We start from the raw sequence: 17,011 nt of genomic DNA on the forward strand, positions 1-17,011 counted from the left end.
GTACTTATGCATGTCAACTAAATGTCACCTTTACAAAGATTAGTGGTATATATATATATATATATATATATATATATATATATATATATATATATATATATATATATATATATATATATAAGCTACAGGACCTTCCTCCAGTAAGCGTACCCTAAAAGAGGGAAGGATTGATTCGGGCCCGCTCTTTTCTTCCCCATCTCTGTCCAAAGTGAGCAGCAGCAATCTTTTGATTAGCTTTTCAGTCTTTCCATCTAAAGCACTGCCAATACTTGTATTTCTTTGCACTGATTGAGGAAAAAAAAAAAAAAAAAAAAATTCGCAAGACTATAGACCAGTGGTTAAGTTATCTTAACCACTTTAAGCTTGTTTTTATTATATTAATTAAATCATTAATTTCCAAATGTAGTTAAAGAAAAAAGAATGTTGAATAAAAGGAAAAAAATATTAATAGGAATTAAAATAAAATAAAAAATACACCAAGAAATGACATAACATGGACAGGTAAAATATGTCACTGCTACAGACTATTTACCACATTGTAAACGGAGACCCACCCCCAGCACTCAACCTAAACTGGTCCGAGTCTGCATGGCCATATCTTAGCCAAAATCAGACCAGCCCTATGGTCTGTAATTGGGTAGAATGTAGCTAAATGTGCAGTGTCTCAGTGCAAAACGGGCCAAATCCGCACTTCCAAAGCCTAGCCAAATCTGGCAACCATTACTGGGCCAGAGCTGGCTCACTTTTGGCGAACTGCTGCCAGAACACATCCAAGTGAGCCGACACTCAACTGCAATTGGCCTTTGCTGGCTACCTGGGAACCCCTTTTTAATTTCTCTATTCAAGAACTAATGGCATTTGGTGTCATTGACATCAAACCCAATGCATCTTGATGGGTCAAGTTTGAATATGCAAAGGACAGAATGACAGCAAAAAATAATTTATTGGAATAGAGTTTATTATTGTTGTTGTTTGGATTATCATAATCTTTTTACAGTGTATCATTTTCATTTATTGCTCATGGTTCTGTATTTTCACAAACATCTCATCATAAAGAAGTTAGAATCACAGTGATGGTAAAGGTTAAGGGAACACCAACTCGTGCTGATGTTTCAGGACTGATTCTTTTAAATATTTACATATTCGCCCTCAATCACAAATACAAATGAAAACCATCTCATATCATTTAGTGCTACTGAAAACCATCATATCTGGTAATACTGCATGGGCAGAGAAACCTGCATACAAAAAAAAGGAGATAATTTTCACATGGTGAAACTACTATCTGTCGACTTATAATTAGTTACTGCTTAATGCACATTCTGTTATCTTCAGTGTGATTTCATCAGTTACCAGAACTTAATATAGTTGTTGTGGTCCACTTACAATGTCCATATTTTATTTCATAAACTATTTTAGTGACTACAACCTAAAAGGGATTGAATTTTTGTCATCTTTTTATCCTTCATGAAAGTTACCCATATGGTTTTATAAATTTTGACAAATTTAAACTACATAGACTTTATTGTTCTACACCCTGACTCCAAAACCTAGTGAGCTGCCTCACTTTGTATATCTACAGACAAAAAGTACACAAAAGAAAACTTTTACAGCAATAGTTTGATGTTAGCGTGTTTCTAAGCCAACAATTCTTTGAGCACAAAGAATATATTATATACACAAACATTGCTGCAATGTCTGTCTTACATCAGGAGCATTTAAGATGCCTAACAATGCTACGCAGCTCGCTAGGTTTTGGTACAGAGTGCCTCAGCTTTACATAGTGGGGTGAATCTCACAGTGTCACAGGTAATATTTTACCTCAAAATCCAAAAAAAAAAAAAAAAAAGGTATTGGACCATTAAGACCTTGTGCAGTGGTATTATTTTAATGAAATTTGGATACATTTTCCCTCAAATTCTCAACAAATAATGTGTCCTTTATTTTCTTGTTGTTGTGTTTTTTTTGTAATACAATGTTTTTGTGTGTGTGTAATTATTAATATTTTTTTTTTGTAGTTCACATTTCAGTAATATAATAACACAGGCAAAATAATACATTTCTTTGGATTTTGGAGTGAAATTTGACCTGGACATGTTTATGACAAAGTTTGTGATATTCGTCCAGTGGATATTTTATTTAAAAAATAAAAACATTACACCTTTATATAACAGACCATGTTCTCCACACTATAGTTTTCTGAATCATCTGCACATTTGGGAAGTCGTGGCCTAATGGTTAGAGAGTTGGACTCCCAATCGAAAGGTTGTGAGTTCAAGTCCCGGGCCGGCAGGAATTGTGGGTGGGAGGAGTGCATGTACAGTTCTCTCTCCACCTTCAATACCACGACTTAGGTGCCCTTGAGCAAGGCATCGAACCCCCAACTGCTCCCCGGGCGCCGCAGCATAAATGGCTGCCCACTGCTCTGGGTGTGTGCTCACAGTGTGTGTGTGTGTTCACTGTTCTGTGTGTGTGCATTTCGGATGGGTTAAATGCAGAGCACAAATTCTGAGTATGGGTCACCATACTTGGCTGAATGTCAATGTCACTTCACATTTCTTGCACTACTACTGTAAAACTAATTATTTTGTTTTTTCCAGGAGGAGAATTAGAATGTCTGACCATGGATGTAGTGCTACGTGTATGCAACAATACACTATAAGTGCTTGGACATGATACATGACAAATTTTACACACTTAACTACCACCACCCTCCCCACCATCCCCCAAAACACCCCAAATGTCTTTTAGGAAGATTAGTCCATGATATTTGCTCATGACTTGTGAAAAAAAAAAATATTCTGGAGCATTTGCATGTATGGAGTCTCTCAACTCAGCGTTATCTATATATGGCTATGACCCTGAATTATTATTTTTTAGATGTTTAAAGACAATTCTTTTTTAATACAAAAATGAAAATACTACACCGTTCAAAAGTTCTAATTTTTATTTTCAGTTAGACCCCTCTGTCAGTCAGGGACCTCTGGACTGTGCTTTATGTATTGTTTCTTTAGGAATGTCTTATTTGGCCATTCTGCTTTTGTCCATACTTGCATATTCCTGTGTGGTTTCTTAAATCCATGGGGACTTGGAAAAAATATGTATATGGGTGGGCCCATCTCCCTAGGAGTCAAAGAGGACATTTGTATGCAACCCTTATCAAAGGATCCAGAACAACGTCATTAGCTCTCCTTTCACATGATGGACCTGTATTTCCAGTGGTTTAGGCCTCAATGTTGGCCCCTTTGTGTACATTGCATGATGTCTTTCATATGTTCATTATGGCTTTGACTGCTTGTCCAGAGAGAGGAAGACACACTAACAAATTAACCGAGAAAAGTCTGGAGAGGATGCTAGGAAGACTGTTTGAAAAAACTCAAATTCTTCTGCAGTTCCTTCTCTATGTTGTGCAATGTCCTTTACAACCTCTTCCACCTCTCATTCACTTTGTCTTTGTCCCTCAATCCTCATCTGTACCCGTTGCCCCCCTCAGTCCGTTCATACAAAAGGGCAGAGGTGGAGGAAAAATGGGTTCAGCTGGAGAAAAACCATTAAAGGAAGGCAGAGATGCAATCCTTTGCAAGTGGGGAAAGAAAGCAGTTTTGGCCACATGGTCTGAGCAGTGCCCTTCAGCATGAGCTGTTGGCATTTCAGGTGGGGCATAACGAATAGTGCTGGAAGCATAGAGACTCTGGGGCCCCTGTGGGCCAATAGCCAAGGGATGAAAGAGAACATGTCCTGCAGTCCCACTTGCAGTCAGTCTCTGCAGTAGTTCAAAGTCCGGAGCGCGCCCTCCGTGGATAGACCGATCATCTCTGGGCAGGGATGAGGCAGGGATGGTTGGCGACAGGGTCGGGGAGGGGGGGTTGAACAGACCCTTGGATGAAGCTTCTGTCGGGGTGGAATTTTGAGGATGGGAAGGGGGACTGCTGCCATTGGTTCTTCCACTGCTGGGCTGAGCTTGGCTCCAGTGCCTCCCAGAACCCGGGCCTACACTTGTTCCCATCACTTCTTGTTCAGTCTTAATATTCGACCCTGAACTGGTCACCACACTCTTAAGATGCTGGATCACTGCACGGCCATTGTGGATTTTAATTGCTCCATTGGCCCCATTGCCTTGTTTCAATGGCCTCTCTTCTCTCTTCACCCGTTTGCTGGTGAGGTTGTGGTTCCACTTGTTCTCCCTCTCATCATCCTCGTCCACATCGCTGTCACTGGCTTGGTCTGAGGAGGTACGTGGGCTGTCCTCTCTCTGCCGGAACACCTCCATCTGCCTCCTCACCTCAGGAGGACCGCTTTCAGCATCAGACTGGTGTGATCTCTTCCTGGTGTTCTTTGATTGGCTGGCAGCAGTGTGTGAGAAGGTTTCCTTCCCCTTGAGGTCTGTCTCGGTCCTGCCTTTCAATGGCTGTGTCCCTGTTGAGCCTGGAGTAAAGAAAACTGTGCTGATTTGGGTTGTTGAGTAACATACTTCCAAGTGTGTGTATGGTGGGTATGTGGGGCTAAAAGCATACCTTGTGCCTTTGGAGAGGTGTTGTGTGGGGAGGAGCTTGTTTGAAGCCGCTCTGCCCTTAGGCTCTCTGGGAGTTGTAATAAGTCCAGAGGCATGTCTGCCAGCTCTGGGCGACTGAAAATACAGATAAAAGAGTGTGAGAAGTTCACCTCAGGGAGATTTACACATTTAAAGCAACACTATGTACATTTTGGCACTCTAGAGGTTAAGAAACAGAATTGCACGCATCCCGGGGAAGAACATTCTAACCTTTTTTTTTTTTTTTTATCGTCTCAATATAAACCCACTTAAAACCCTCCCACCAAAAAGACATTTAAATATAAAGCCAAGAGAGAAAAAAAAATAATAGAAATAAAATAAAATAGAAAAGGAACTAAACAAATTATTCAATAAACAAAGCTAAACAAATATATATATATAAAAAAAAAAAAAAACATTCTTCTCTCAAGAATCAATCCTCACTCCTTCCAATAGAAGTCAACTAATGTGTATTAGCACTGGTATCAGGAGAACAGAGTAAGCCTTTGATATGATCTAAAAAAGGTTTCCAGGTCTTATGAAAAGATTTGAGAGATCCTGAAAGCGAAAATCTTAACTTTTCAAGCTTTATACAGCAAAAGATTTCTCGGATCCACATATCATGTGATGGGGGACTGACATGTTTCCATTTGAGGAGAATAGCTCGTCTAGCTAAAACGGTAGTAAAGGCGATGACCTGGCAGACTGAAACAGTCAAATTAGGTCTTGAGGAAATGCCAAAAGGAACTGTCAAGGGGTTAGGGTCTAAGTCTATGTTAAGAGCATGGTTAAGTGTATCAAATACATCGGACCAAAAGTCTTTCAGCTGGGGGCAACTCCAGAACATATGGAGATGGTTTGCAGGAGATTGCTTGCAGCGGTGACAGGCACCGCTCCTTTCTGGAAATTTTTTTGCTAGTTTGGCATTTGTTAAATGAGCTCAGTAGAGCCCTTTACACTGCAATAGGCCATGTCTATTGGCCATGTCTTTTCTTCTTAGAGAAAAATGGTATATGTGAGGATTTCCAGTCAGGATTTAGACCGTATCATAGTACTGAGACTGCTCTTCTTAGAGTTACAAATGATCTGCTCTTATCATCTGATCGTGGGTGTATCTCTCTATTAGTTTTATTGGATCTTAGTGCTGCGTTTGACACAATTGACCACAACATTCTTTTGCATAGACTTGAATACTTTGTTGGCATCAGTGGAAGTGCATTAGCATGGTTTAAATCGTACTTATATGACCGCCATCAGTTCGTAGCAGTGAATGAAGATGTATCCTATCGATCACAAGTGCAGTATGGAGTACCTCAAGGCTCAGTACTTGGGCCGCTACTCTTCACGCTTTATATGTTACCCTTGGGAGATATCATCAGGAAACATGGTGTTAGCTTTCACTGTTATGCTGATGATACTCAGCTCTATATTTCTTTGCAGCCCGGTGAAACACACCAATTTGAAAAACTAATGGATTGCATAGTCGATATAAAAAACTGGATGACGAGTAATTTCTTACTGCTAAATTCTGAAAAAAAAGAGGTGTTAATTATAGGACCTAAAAACTCTGCTTGTAATAACCTAGAACACTGTCTAAGACTTGATGGTTGCTCTGTCAATTCTTCGTCATCAATTAGGAACCTAGGTGTGCTATTTGATCGCAATCTTTCCTTAGAAAGCCACGTTTCTAGCATTTGTAAAACTGCATTTTTCCATCTCAAAAATATATCTAAATTACGGCCTATACTCTCAATGTCAAATGCAGAAATGTTAATCCATGCATTTATGACCTCAAGGTTAGATTATTGTAATGCTTTATTGGGTGGTTGTTCTGCACGCTTAGTAAACAAACTACAGCTAGTCCAAAATGCAGCAGCAAGAGTTCTTACTAGAACCAGGAAGTATGACCATATTAGCCCGGTCCTGTCAACACTGCACTGGCTCCCTATCAAGCATCGCATAGATTTTAAAATATTGCTTATTACTTATAAAGCCCTGAACGGTTTAGCACCTCAGTATTTGAATGAGCTCCTTTTACATTATAATCCTCTACGTCCGCTACATTCTCAAAACTCAGGCAATTTGATAATACCTAGAATATCAAAATCAACTGCAGGCGGCAGATCCTTTTCCTATTTGGCGCCCAAACTCTGGAATAACCTACCTAACATTGTTCGGGAGGCAGACACACTCTTGCAGTTTAAATCTAGATTAAAGACCCATCTCTTTAACCTGGCATACACATAACATACTAATATGCTTTTATTATCCAAATCCGTTAAAGGATTTTTAGGCTGCATTAATTAGGTAAACCGGAACCGGAAACACTTCCCATAACAACCTATGTACTTGCTACATCATTAGAAGAATGGCATCTACGCTAATATTTGTCTGTTTCTCTCTTGTTCCGAGGTCACTGTGGCCACCAGATCCAGTCTGTGTCCAGATCAGAGGGTCACTGCAGTCACCCGGATCCAGTACATATCCAGACCAGATGGTGGATCAGCACCTAGAAAGGACCTCTACATCCCTGAAAGACAGCGGAGACCAGGACAACTAGAGCCCCAGATACAGATCCCCTGTAAAGACCTTGTCTCAGAGGAGCACCAGGACAAGACCACAGGAAACAGATGATTCTTCTGCACAATCTGACTTTGCTGCAGCCTGGAATTGAAATACTGGTTTCGTCTGGTCAGAGGAGAACTGGCCCCCCAACTGAGCCTGGTTTCTCCCAAGGTTTTTTTCTCCATTCTGTCACCGATGAAGTTTCGGTTCCTTGCCGCTGTCGCCTCTGGCTTGCTTAGTTGGGGACACTTCATCTACAGCGATATCGTTGACTTGATTGCAAATAAATGCACAGACACTATTTAACTGAACAGAGATGACATAACTGAATCCAATGATGAACTGCCTTTAACTATCATTTTTGCATTATTGACACTGTTTTCCTAATGAATGTTGTTCAGTTGCTTTGACGCAATGTATTTTGTTTAAAGCGCTATATAAATAAAGGTGACATAGACATGTCTGGCACATATGGAAGAGGCATGAACTCGATTCAAAATGTCATCCCATTGCTCATCGGTAATAGAAATACCTAGGTCATGATCCCAAGATTCTCTAAGAGAAACAGTGGGGTCTACATTAAGTGCATTTATCAAATTGTAAATAACTGAAATTAGATGCTTCTTAATGTGAGAAAATGATCAAGATGGCATTCAGGAGGACGGTTGGGAAAGTGGGGAAACAATTTCTTAACAAAGTCTCTAAACTGAAAGAAACGAAACAAATGACTACTGGGCAGACTGTACTTAGTGGATAAAAATGATAAAGATGCAAACACCCCATCTTCATACAGGTCGTTGAGCTTGACCAGTCCATTGACTACCCAAATGCGAAAAGCCGGATCAGAGCAAGATGGGTAGAAAAGATGATTATTTAAAATAGGTGTATGAATGGAAGCTCTATGTAAACCAAAGTGTTTCCTGAATTGGACCCAAATTTTGATAGTGCTATTGACAATTAAATTTGATGAAATTCTACTGATAGCTAAAGGAAGTTGGAAACCGATAGCAGAATACAAAGTTCCCTTTGTTGATGCAATCTCTGAATGAACCCAGGGGGGACAATCATCAGCCTGGACAGAACTGTTCCAATAGAGAATCTTATTTATATTACAAGCCCAATAATACTGTTGGAAGTTGGGAAGTGCAAGTCCTCCCTTAGACTTAGGGAGCTGGAGAACTTAAGGCATGCAGGCTTGTTTGCCCAAATGAATGAATGCAAAATACCATCAAAATTAGAAAAAAAAGACTTCTTAATGCAAATTGGAATATGTTGAAAAAAAATAAAGGAATTTGGGTAGGACATTTTCACTAAATTAATGCGGCCAACAAGGGACAAAGGAAGCGAATACCATCTAGACATGTCTAACTTGGTTTTATCAACAAGCGGTTGAAAGTTTTTAGCAAATAAATTATTAAACGAATTGGTGAAAAAAACACCCAAGTATTTAAAACCACCTGAAGCTATTCTAAAGGGAAAAAGAGAATACGAGATCTTACTAGCCTCTGGGTTGACAAAAAATAGTTCACTTTTTTGCAGATTTATTTTGTAACCAGAGAGATGACCGAATTTATCAAGAATGTTCAGAATCACAGGCAAGGAAGAGAGGGGGTTAGAAATGTAAAATAAAAGATCACCAGCATAGAGAGAGAGTTTATGAACTGAACCATAACGAGATATTCCTTCAAAACCAGTATGGCTATGAAGCCAAATAGCTATATTTGCTTGCTATATTGGCTCTATAGCAAGATTAAAAAGTAAAGGAGAGAGGGGACAGCCCTGGCGTGTCCCCCGCTGGAGAGAAAAAAGAGGTGAATGCAAGCCATTAGTATATACTGAAGCAACCGGTGATGAGTAAAGAAGCTGAATCCAAGAAATAAAGTTAGGGTCAAACCCAAACTTCTCCAAAATAAAGAACAGATAAACCCATTCAACCCTGTCAAATGCCTTCTCGGCGTCTAAAGACAGAATTATTTCTGGTGAGTCAGATGGAGGCGAGGAAAGAATATTAAGAAGCCTCCTAGTATTGAAGATTGAATGTCTCCCTGGTGTAAAACCCGTCTGATCTAGACAAATTAAAGATGGTAAAACCAACTGAAGACGACAAGATAAGACTTTGGCCAAAATTTTTAAATCAACATTAAGGAGTGATACCGGTCTGTAGCTACCACAAGAGGTGGGGTCTTTATCTTTTTTAAGAAGTAGGGAGATTGAAGCCTCACATAAAGTCGGAGGCAGGCGGCCTTCCTTAAAAGAATCATTGTATAACCTGGCTAAGACAGGGGTTAGTGAGGAGGAGAACGACTTATAGAATTCGGCTGTAAAGCCGTCTGGACCAGGGGATTTACCAGATTGCATAGTTTTAATTGCTTCTTGTATCTCTGCCTCAGTGATTGGACCACCTAGGTTGTTAGCAAGGGTTTTATCAATTTTTGGAAAAGTTAATGAATTAAAAAAATCTAAGTTCGCCGTAAGATTTGAAGAACTCTCAGACATATATAATGTGGCATAGTAATCTAAAAATATAGAATTAATACCTGTTTGATCTGAAATCAGTTCACCTGTTGTTGATTTGACTTTTGAAATCCACCTAGAGGCACCGGCCATGCGAGCTTGGTGAGCCAAAAGCTTGCCCGCTTTGTCACCGTATTCAAAAAAACGTTGCCTGCACTGTCTAAGTTGCCTTTCTGTTATATGTGTAATCAAAAGTTCATGCTCTGTCTGTAACTGTACACGTTTAGTATAAAGGGAAGAGGAGGGGGAAGAGGCATATAAAGCATCTACCTTGAAGAGATCATCTGCAACTGAATACAGTCTGTTTCAGTTTTTCTTAAATAAGAAACATAAGAAATAACTTGTCCACGAATAAAAGCCTTAAAAGCTTCCCAAAGAGTAAGACTGTTGATATCCGGAGTCTGATTAAGCTCAAAATATAAATTAATTTGCGAAGCAATGAAATCTTTAAATTTATCGTCGGAAAGTCTAGATGAATCAAATTTCCAGGTAGGAGGTGTGAACCTGCCAGGGGATAAAACTACGTCAGTAGACACAGGGGCATGATCAGAAATTACTACTGTATGATAGGTACATGCCTTAACACAGTTTAATCATTTGTTATCCAGTAGGAAGAAATCAATCCTTGAGAATGTATGATGTACATGTGAAAAGAACGAGAAAACTTTATCTTGAGGATATTTGATTATGTAAGGATCAGAGAGCCCCAATTGAAGAGCATAATCTAATACTACTTTAGCCGACCTGGATAGGAAAGATTGCTCAGAAGACGACCTATCAAGCGAAACATCTTGGACCAAATTAAAATCCCCACCAATAATTATATGATGATCATCCACATTTGGAAGGCTTGAAAAGAACTTAACAAAGAACTCGTCATTATCCCAGTTGGGGGCATAAACTGAAACTAGAACGACAGGCACATTATGAAGCTTCCCTGAGACCACCACAAAACGACCATTCGGGTCTGAAATTGTGTGGGTCTCTTCAAACATAACTTTTCTATGTATAATAATAGCAGCACCACGAGCTCTCTGAGAAAATTTGGAATGGTACAAGTGACCCATCCAGGCTCTCTTGATCCGTAGTAAATCTGCCGTTCGCAAATGTGTTTCTTGCAGAAACATAATATCAGCTTTTAGGTGCTGTAAATGCAATAGTACCTTGCCAACCTTGACACTATTATTCATTCCTTTGACATTCCAAGAGACAAAATGCAGTGCATGGCCTGTGACTGTAGTCACACCACCCATTTTATATATTTAAAATTGACAGAATTCTGATAAGGTCCACACTGAAAGAGAGGAAGATGAGAAGAATGAAGAGAATGACCCAAAAGTCCAACGAAGAAAGAAAGAAAAAAAAAAAAAAAAAAAAGAAAAAAAACACCCCACAGAAAACCTTGACTTAACGGAGCTCTCAGGCTCAGCATCTTATACCACTCCTACCTCTTTAGGTCGAGTTCCCCCATACAACCAAAAATTATAGCTCACACACTCACATACATTAAGAATAAATAACAAAAAAAAAAAACAAGAACAAAACAAGAAGTCAGGAGTCAAAAAAATGACTTCAACAGTATCATATTGCAAAGAAAGAATTAGTTAACAAAATTATAAAAGAAAAGAAAATTATACTAACCAGACAAATAAATGCAGAACCCCAAATGTGCCCTATTAATTCAATGCAAATGAGCCGATGGTAAATCGCTTAAATACAGATCATTGATTAAATAAGGCTCTTAGATGCACCAAGAAACAAGATGAACTTCTCCTCAAAGAGGCTTACATTGAATGAAACATGGATTTTTAGCTGACATGGCTGCAGTACCTGTGGTCTAGACTGGATCAGTTATAAAATACAATACAAATAAGCAGGGACGCTTTCATAATATATGTAAATTATATCATTAATGTAGTAATGCAGTGAATGTTGTTCAGTTGCTTTGACGCAAAGTATTTTTTTGTTTAAAGCGCTATATAAATAAAGGTGACAAATGTGTCACTGCAAAATTAAAATCAATGTATCCCTCTTCATAAGTAACAATAACTTCTGAGTAAAGCAGAAACATGCCATACACTTATATTGTATATTTGAAAAAATCAGCTGACGTGTAACATTTTTTTTAATAAAATAAAGGATGTTGATAGGGTAAACAGCCGGCTGCACTTCAGGTATTTTGAGTGAATGATGCACTACTGGTTACTACGGAGAGTCATTCCGGACTAATGCCACGTACTCTTCAGCCTCGAACACCGACGAGAACGACCTCCTGCTCCCATCTTTGGTCCTGATGGACAACCTCGCAGGAAAGATCAGGGCTGGTCTGAGTCCCAAATTGTACAGATCCGTCATCACCTGTCTATATTTAGATCGTTGTACCATCACTTCAGGTGCATAGTCCTCATATATGGCGATCGAGCTACCTTGGAACATCAGCTTGCCTCTTTTAGCTCGGGCCTCGCGGATGATCAGCTCTTTTTGCTGATAACGGTGCAGCTGAATAATGACAGCGCGCGGCTTTTCTCCAGCTGCTGGTTTTCCGATGAGAGCCCTATGAGCACGGTCAATCTCAGGTGGAGAAGACAAAACATCCTACCCCAGGACGTCAAATAGGAGCTGTGCAAGGGGTCCCTCAATAGATTCCGGCAGACCAATTATGCGAATATTGTTACGCCGGCTACGCGATTCGAGATCCGTAACTTTAGCTAACAACTTCGCGTTGCTGTCAGAAAGAGCGGTACAAGTCGCTTCCAGTGCAAGCACGCGTTCGTCGAGAGCATTGGCATTGGACTCAAGAGAAGCAATCTTGGATGAATGATCCGATACTGCAGTTTGAACACAGTCTATCTTGGTCTCAAGTGAGGATATAGAGGACTTAAATTCGGCCGATAAGGCCTGGCGATGTTCATCCAACATTTTAGCGATCCCTGCCATATTGAGTTCACTGGAATCGCTGTCAGTAGGGTCCGGTTTGGTTTCTTTTCTACCCTGTTTACTCGCTTTTGAAGCCATGTTGACCAAAGAGTATAAATTTTTGTCCTTATGGTCCATTTAAAGGTGAAATAAACGTATGGAGTGATTCAAAAGAAATAGTTAGAGCGGGAGAGACAAGCAAACACGTCTACTCCATCTGCCGTCCGAAAGTCTACCAGAACATTCTAACCTTAACTAAGTTAATGTCTATGGTGATTCACGTAGGTATGTGTTACTCCACAGCGGTGACAACCCGACCAGGCTACAATAGTCAAAAAAAATTTTTTTTAAATCACTTATTATAAAAGAAATGTAGTGATTTGGTATAAGACAAAAAGGTGGTTCAATTTGCAATCTTGGTGTTACATTTTACAATAAAAGATAATTGTCTGTTGTGCTTAAGACTTAAAAGAAAATGAATGCTTGAAAGATAGATTAATTATTGTTCTTAAAGACATGACATGTGGCCAAGTATGGTGTCCGAATTTTTGCTCTGCATTTATCCCATCCAGTTGCACACACAGTGGTGGATAGTGAACACACACACACACACACACACACACACACACACACTGTGAACACACACCCAGAGCAGTGGGCAGCATTTTTCGCTTTGGCACCCGGGGAGCAGTTGGAGATTCGCTACCTTGCTCAAGGGCACCTCAGCTATGGGTAATGAGGATGGAAGAGAGCACTGTTCATTCACTCCCCCACCTACATTTCCCACCAGTATGGAGACTCAAACACGCAACCTTTGGGATACAAGTCTGTATCAATACCACCGTACAATACCAAACTAGCTTATAAAATGTTTATTAACAAAAATAAGTAAGACGAGGCATGGCATACACCACATGATGTATTGTATATAGACCAATACTTTAGGCTTTTTTGAAAGTGGGCAGAGCGGGCCGTTGCCATCTTGGCAGCGCGTCACCGCGTGTCACTCTCGGATAATTGAAAATAGGCAAAGAGACGGGGGCATGGGTGTAGCTGGATGCTGAAACGACGCCCACATAGCTCGACGATGGTATCAACAGTGGCAATCCACCTGTCACTCAAGAGGCCACACCCTTAATTATGCAGAAATTTAAGGCTTTATATAATTTAAAAGGGTGGGTTATAAAAAAATATCAGCCCCCTCACAGTTGTCATGAAGGGCAAAATTAGCTATATAGCATAAAACCACTTCTTGTACCAGACTGTAAACATATTTTTTCTGCTTCCTGCTGTAAAGTTGAGCATTTTAACATGGTAGGTCTATGGGATTGACAAACTTTTATAGCCAGCCTGCAGTTTAACACTCTTCTATGTTGGTTTTAAGAGAGAGACCGGAAGGTTGGCACTTGATGTAGACAAAAAAATTACATAAAGTTTATGGTAAATGGACTGCATTTATATAGTGCTTTCAACAGACCCATGGCCATCTAAAGTGCTTTACAAATTGCCTCACATTCACCCATTCACACACCGACAGCAGTGGTGTCAGCCATGCAAGGCCCCATCCAGCTCATCTGGAGCAGCTGGGGTTAGGTGTCTAGCTGTAGGACACCTTGACACTTGGTTAAGTGGAGCCAGGGATTGAACCACCAACCATCCGGTTTGTAGACAACCTACATGAACCACTGAGCCACTGCTGTCCAAAGTTTAGCAAACACTGTGAAAATTTTTTAAAAATAATTAAAAAACCCTGTAGCATAAAATCAGGTAAAAAGCAAAGTCAACAGGCTTTTGAAAATGAAAACAAAAAGAAAATGTAAACTTTTTTTTTGCCAAGTTAACCAACATATTCATATGCTCTGGTTTAAGAAATTATCTTTTAGTTTACTTTTATGTCGCATGAAAACCAAATCCTCGCCTTAATAAAGTCGCCAAACCAGTTCAAAAACAGATTCAAGTGTGGCCAAGGGTCGTCATAGGCTCTTCAGGACTGCTTTGACACAACTGACTGAAATATGTTTAAGCAGGCTGTCACATACAATAACACCACAGACCTCCAAGAGTACTCTGAGACTGTCACTGCCTACATCAACAAGTGTATTGATGATGTAACAGTCACACAGAGACCATCACTGTCCGGGCTAACCAGAAGCCGTGGATGACAGGGGAGGTCTACAGACTCTTGAAGATGCGGAACGCTGCCTTCAGAGCTGGAGATGAGGTGGGCCTGAGAACAGCCAGGGCCAACCTGTCCCATGGCATCAGAGAGTCTAAGAGACAGTACTCCAGGAGGATAGCCCATCAATTCAGCGACAGCAGAGACACTTGGAGCCCGTGGCAGGGGATACAGACCATTACGGATCCTTCAGCAGGATCAATGCTCGCAAAGCTCCAGGTCCTGACAACATCCCCGAGCATGTACTGAGAGACATTTTCAAAATCTCACTTGGGCTGTTGTTCCCACATGTTTCAAAGCTACCACCATCATTCCAGTCCCGAAGAAGTCATCTCCATCCTGCTTCAATGACTATCGTCCTGTTGCACTTACTTCCATCCTCATGAAGTGCTTTGAACGGCTAGTCAGGCACCACATCAAGTCTGCCCTCCCCACCTCCCTAGACCCATTTCAGTTTGCATACCGGTCCAACCGCTAAACTGATGATGCCATCACAACTGCCGTCCACTCAGCAAAACTAACTGACCCCGCTGGTTAATAACTTAGCACTCAGAAGCTAGATTGTTAACTGTATTTATTGAATGAACTAGGGCTGTGTGATATGGACAAAAAAAAAAAAAACGATTTCGATTTCAAAATAATCACTATAGTAAAGGTGTAAAAAATTTCTAGACTTATGGCAAATATATGTATATATATATATATATTGTCACGGAGCGCGCGCCTGTCACTGAGCGCGCGCCTTCACCTCTCTCCGGTCTCATGCGCTCCTTGTCACCTGAGTTCTAGGACTGCAATTCCCATCCTTCCCTTCTGCTATCATTAGCTTCCAGCCCTGTCTGGTTTTCTCATCAGCATCATCATATCCACCTGTTAATCATTATCCCCCCTTTATCTGGACTGCCTGGTTCTGTGTTTCTCTGTGAAGTGTTGTTTTACCACGCTGCATGTTGCTTCGTGCTACCTTAGTGTTTTATGCTCTGTGCATCCTTGGTTTGATACCTGCTTCAATAAAGTCCTGCAGATGGATCCGGCTGCCTCTACTTCGTCATTACAGAACACTTCACCACCACAGGATCCAGCAGACTTCCTGAGTCTTGCTTCCGAGGTTCATTCCCAGGCATCTGTGTTACTCACACACCAACAGCAGCTGACCAAGTTAACGAATCTCACCGAAGAACTTGTGAGGTCTGTTCATACTCTCACTCTGCAGAGCGCGGTCGCTAATTCAGCTCAAGCTCCCGCTGCACCTGTGCCCGTCACATCAAGCGTGAGTACGGCTGCATGCAATCCCAAATTATCTCTACCAGAGAAGTTTAATGGCTCACCAGCTGCCTGTAGAGGATTTCTGTTGCAGTGTGAATTATTCGTCAGCCAGCAACCCCAGCTGTATCCCAATGACGCGTCCCGCATTTCATTCATCTGCTCTCTGGTCTGGGGGTCATCATACCTTTCCCTCCTTTAATGTGTTTTTATGTCTCAATTCAGAGAGGTATTTGAACATCCCGCTGGCGGCAAGGAACCAGGGGAACAACTCCTCACATTAAGTCAAGGGAATTCCACCACGGCGGATTAGACGCTTTCCTTCCGCACCCTGGCAGCGCAGACGGGGTGGACAGGGTCACCGCTTAAACTGCTGTATCGTAGGGGGCTGCAAACGCATCTGCAAGGGGAATTGGCGTGTCGCGATGATGGGATGTCCCTCGGAGAACTTATGGAGCTTGCCATTCGCCTCGACAATCTCATCCGCTCTCGACGCACGCCTCTCACATCTAGCTTTTTCACTCCTCCCCCTTCCGGCACGGATTACGAGCCTATGCAGGTCGGCTTCACACATCTCACCACAGAGGAACGTGAGAGAAGGATGCGGAGTAAATTATGCCTGTACTGTGGCCAAGCCGGTCATCAGAGAGTTTCATGTCCTGTAAGTCCCAGATCCAGTGATACCTCTGCGGTGAGTCCTTTGATTAATTCTCCACGTTCTCTCACCCTCAAAGTTTCATTGTATTTTAATGGGAGTAGTTGTGAAACAAGAGCTTTAATTGACTCTGGTGCCGCTGGTAATTTTGTCGATTTGGAGTTTGCCTTGTCTAAAAATATCTCTCTCATTCCTTGTGAGTCTCATGTGGCTGTGGCCGCTCTGGATGGACGCCCCCTGGGGACAGGGGAGGTACAATACATCACGCAGCCTCTGACGCTCAACTTCGGGTCTCGTCACACGGAGAGAATTCAGTTGTACTCAATAAACTCACCCCTTCATCCTGTGATTCTGGGATTGCCATGGCTGGAGAGACACAACCCTCTCATTT

At 41.1% G+C, this 17,011-nt stretch overlaps 1 protein-coding gene across 3 annotated transcripts in view; it reads right to left on the bottom strand.

Annotated features, from left to right (window-relative positions):
• Positions 1-2,554: 2,554 nt before the first annotated feature.
• Positions 2,555-17,011, bottom strand: part of npas1 (neuronal PAS domain protein 1) — a 71,903-nt gene continuing 57,446 nt past the window's right edge. For all 3 annotated transcript variants that reach the window (XM_059533437.1, XM_059533440.1, XM_059533438.1), the window contains exons 11-12: positions 4,515-4,627; positions 2,555-4,425 (exon numbers count right to left, since the gene is read on the bottom strand). In XM_059533437.1, the coding sequence (XP_059389420.1) occupies positions 3,461-4,425; positions 4,515-4,627 (1,078 nt within the window). In that variant the 3' untranslated portion in view covers positions 2,555-3,460. The remainder of the gene's footprint in view (positions 4,426-4,514; positions 4,628-17,011) is intronic.

This window comes from Carassius carassius, chromosome 41, assembly GCF_963082965.1.
Source record: "Carassius carassius chromosome 41, fCarCar2.1, whole genome shotgun sequence".
Taxonomy (NCBI): Eukaryota; Metazoa; Chordata; class Actinopteri; order Cypriniformes; family Cyprinidae; genus Carassius; species Carassius carassius.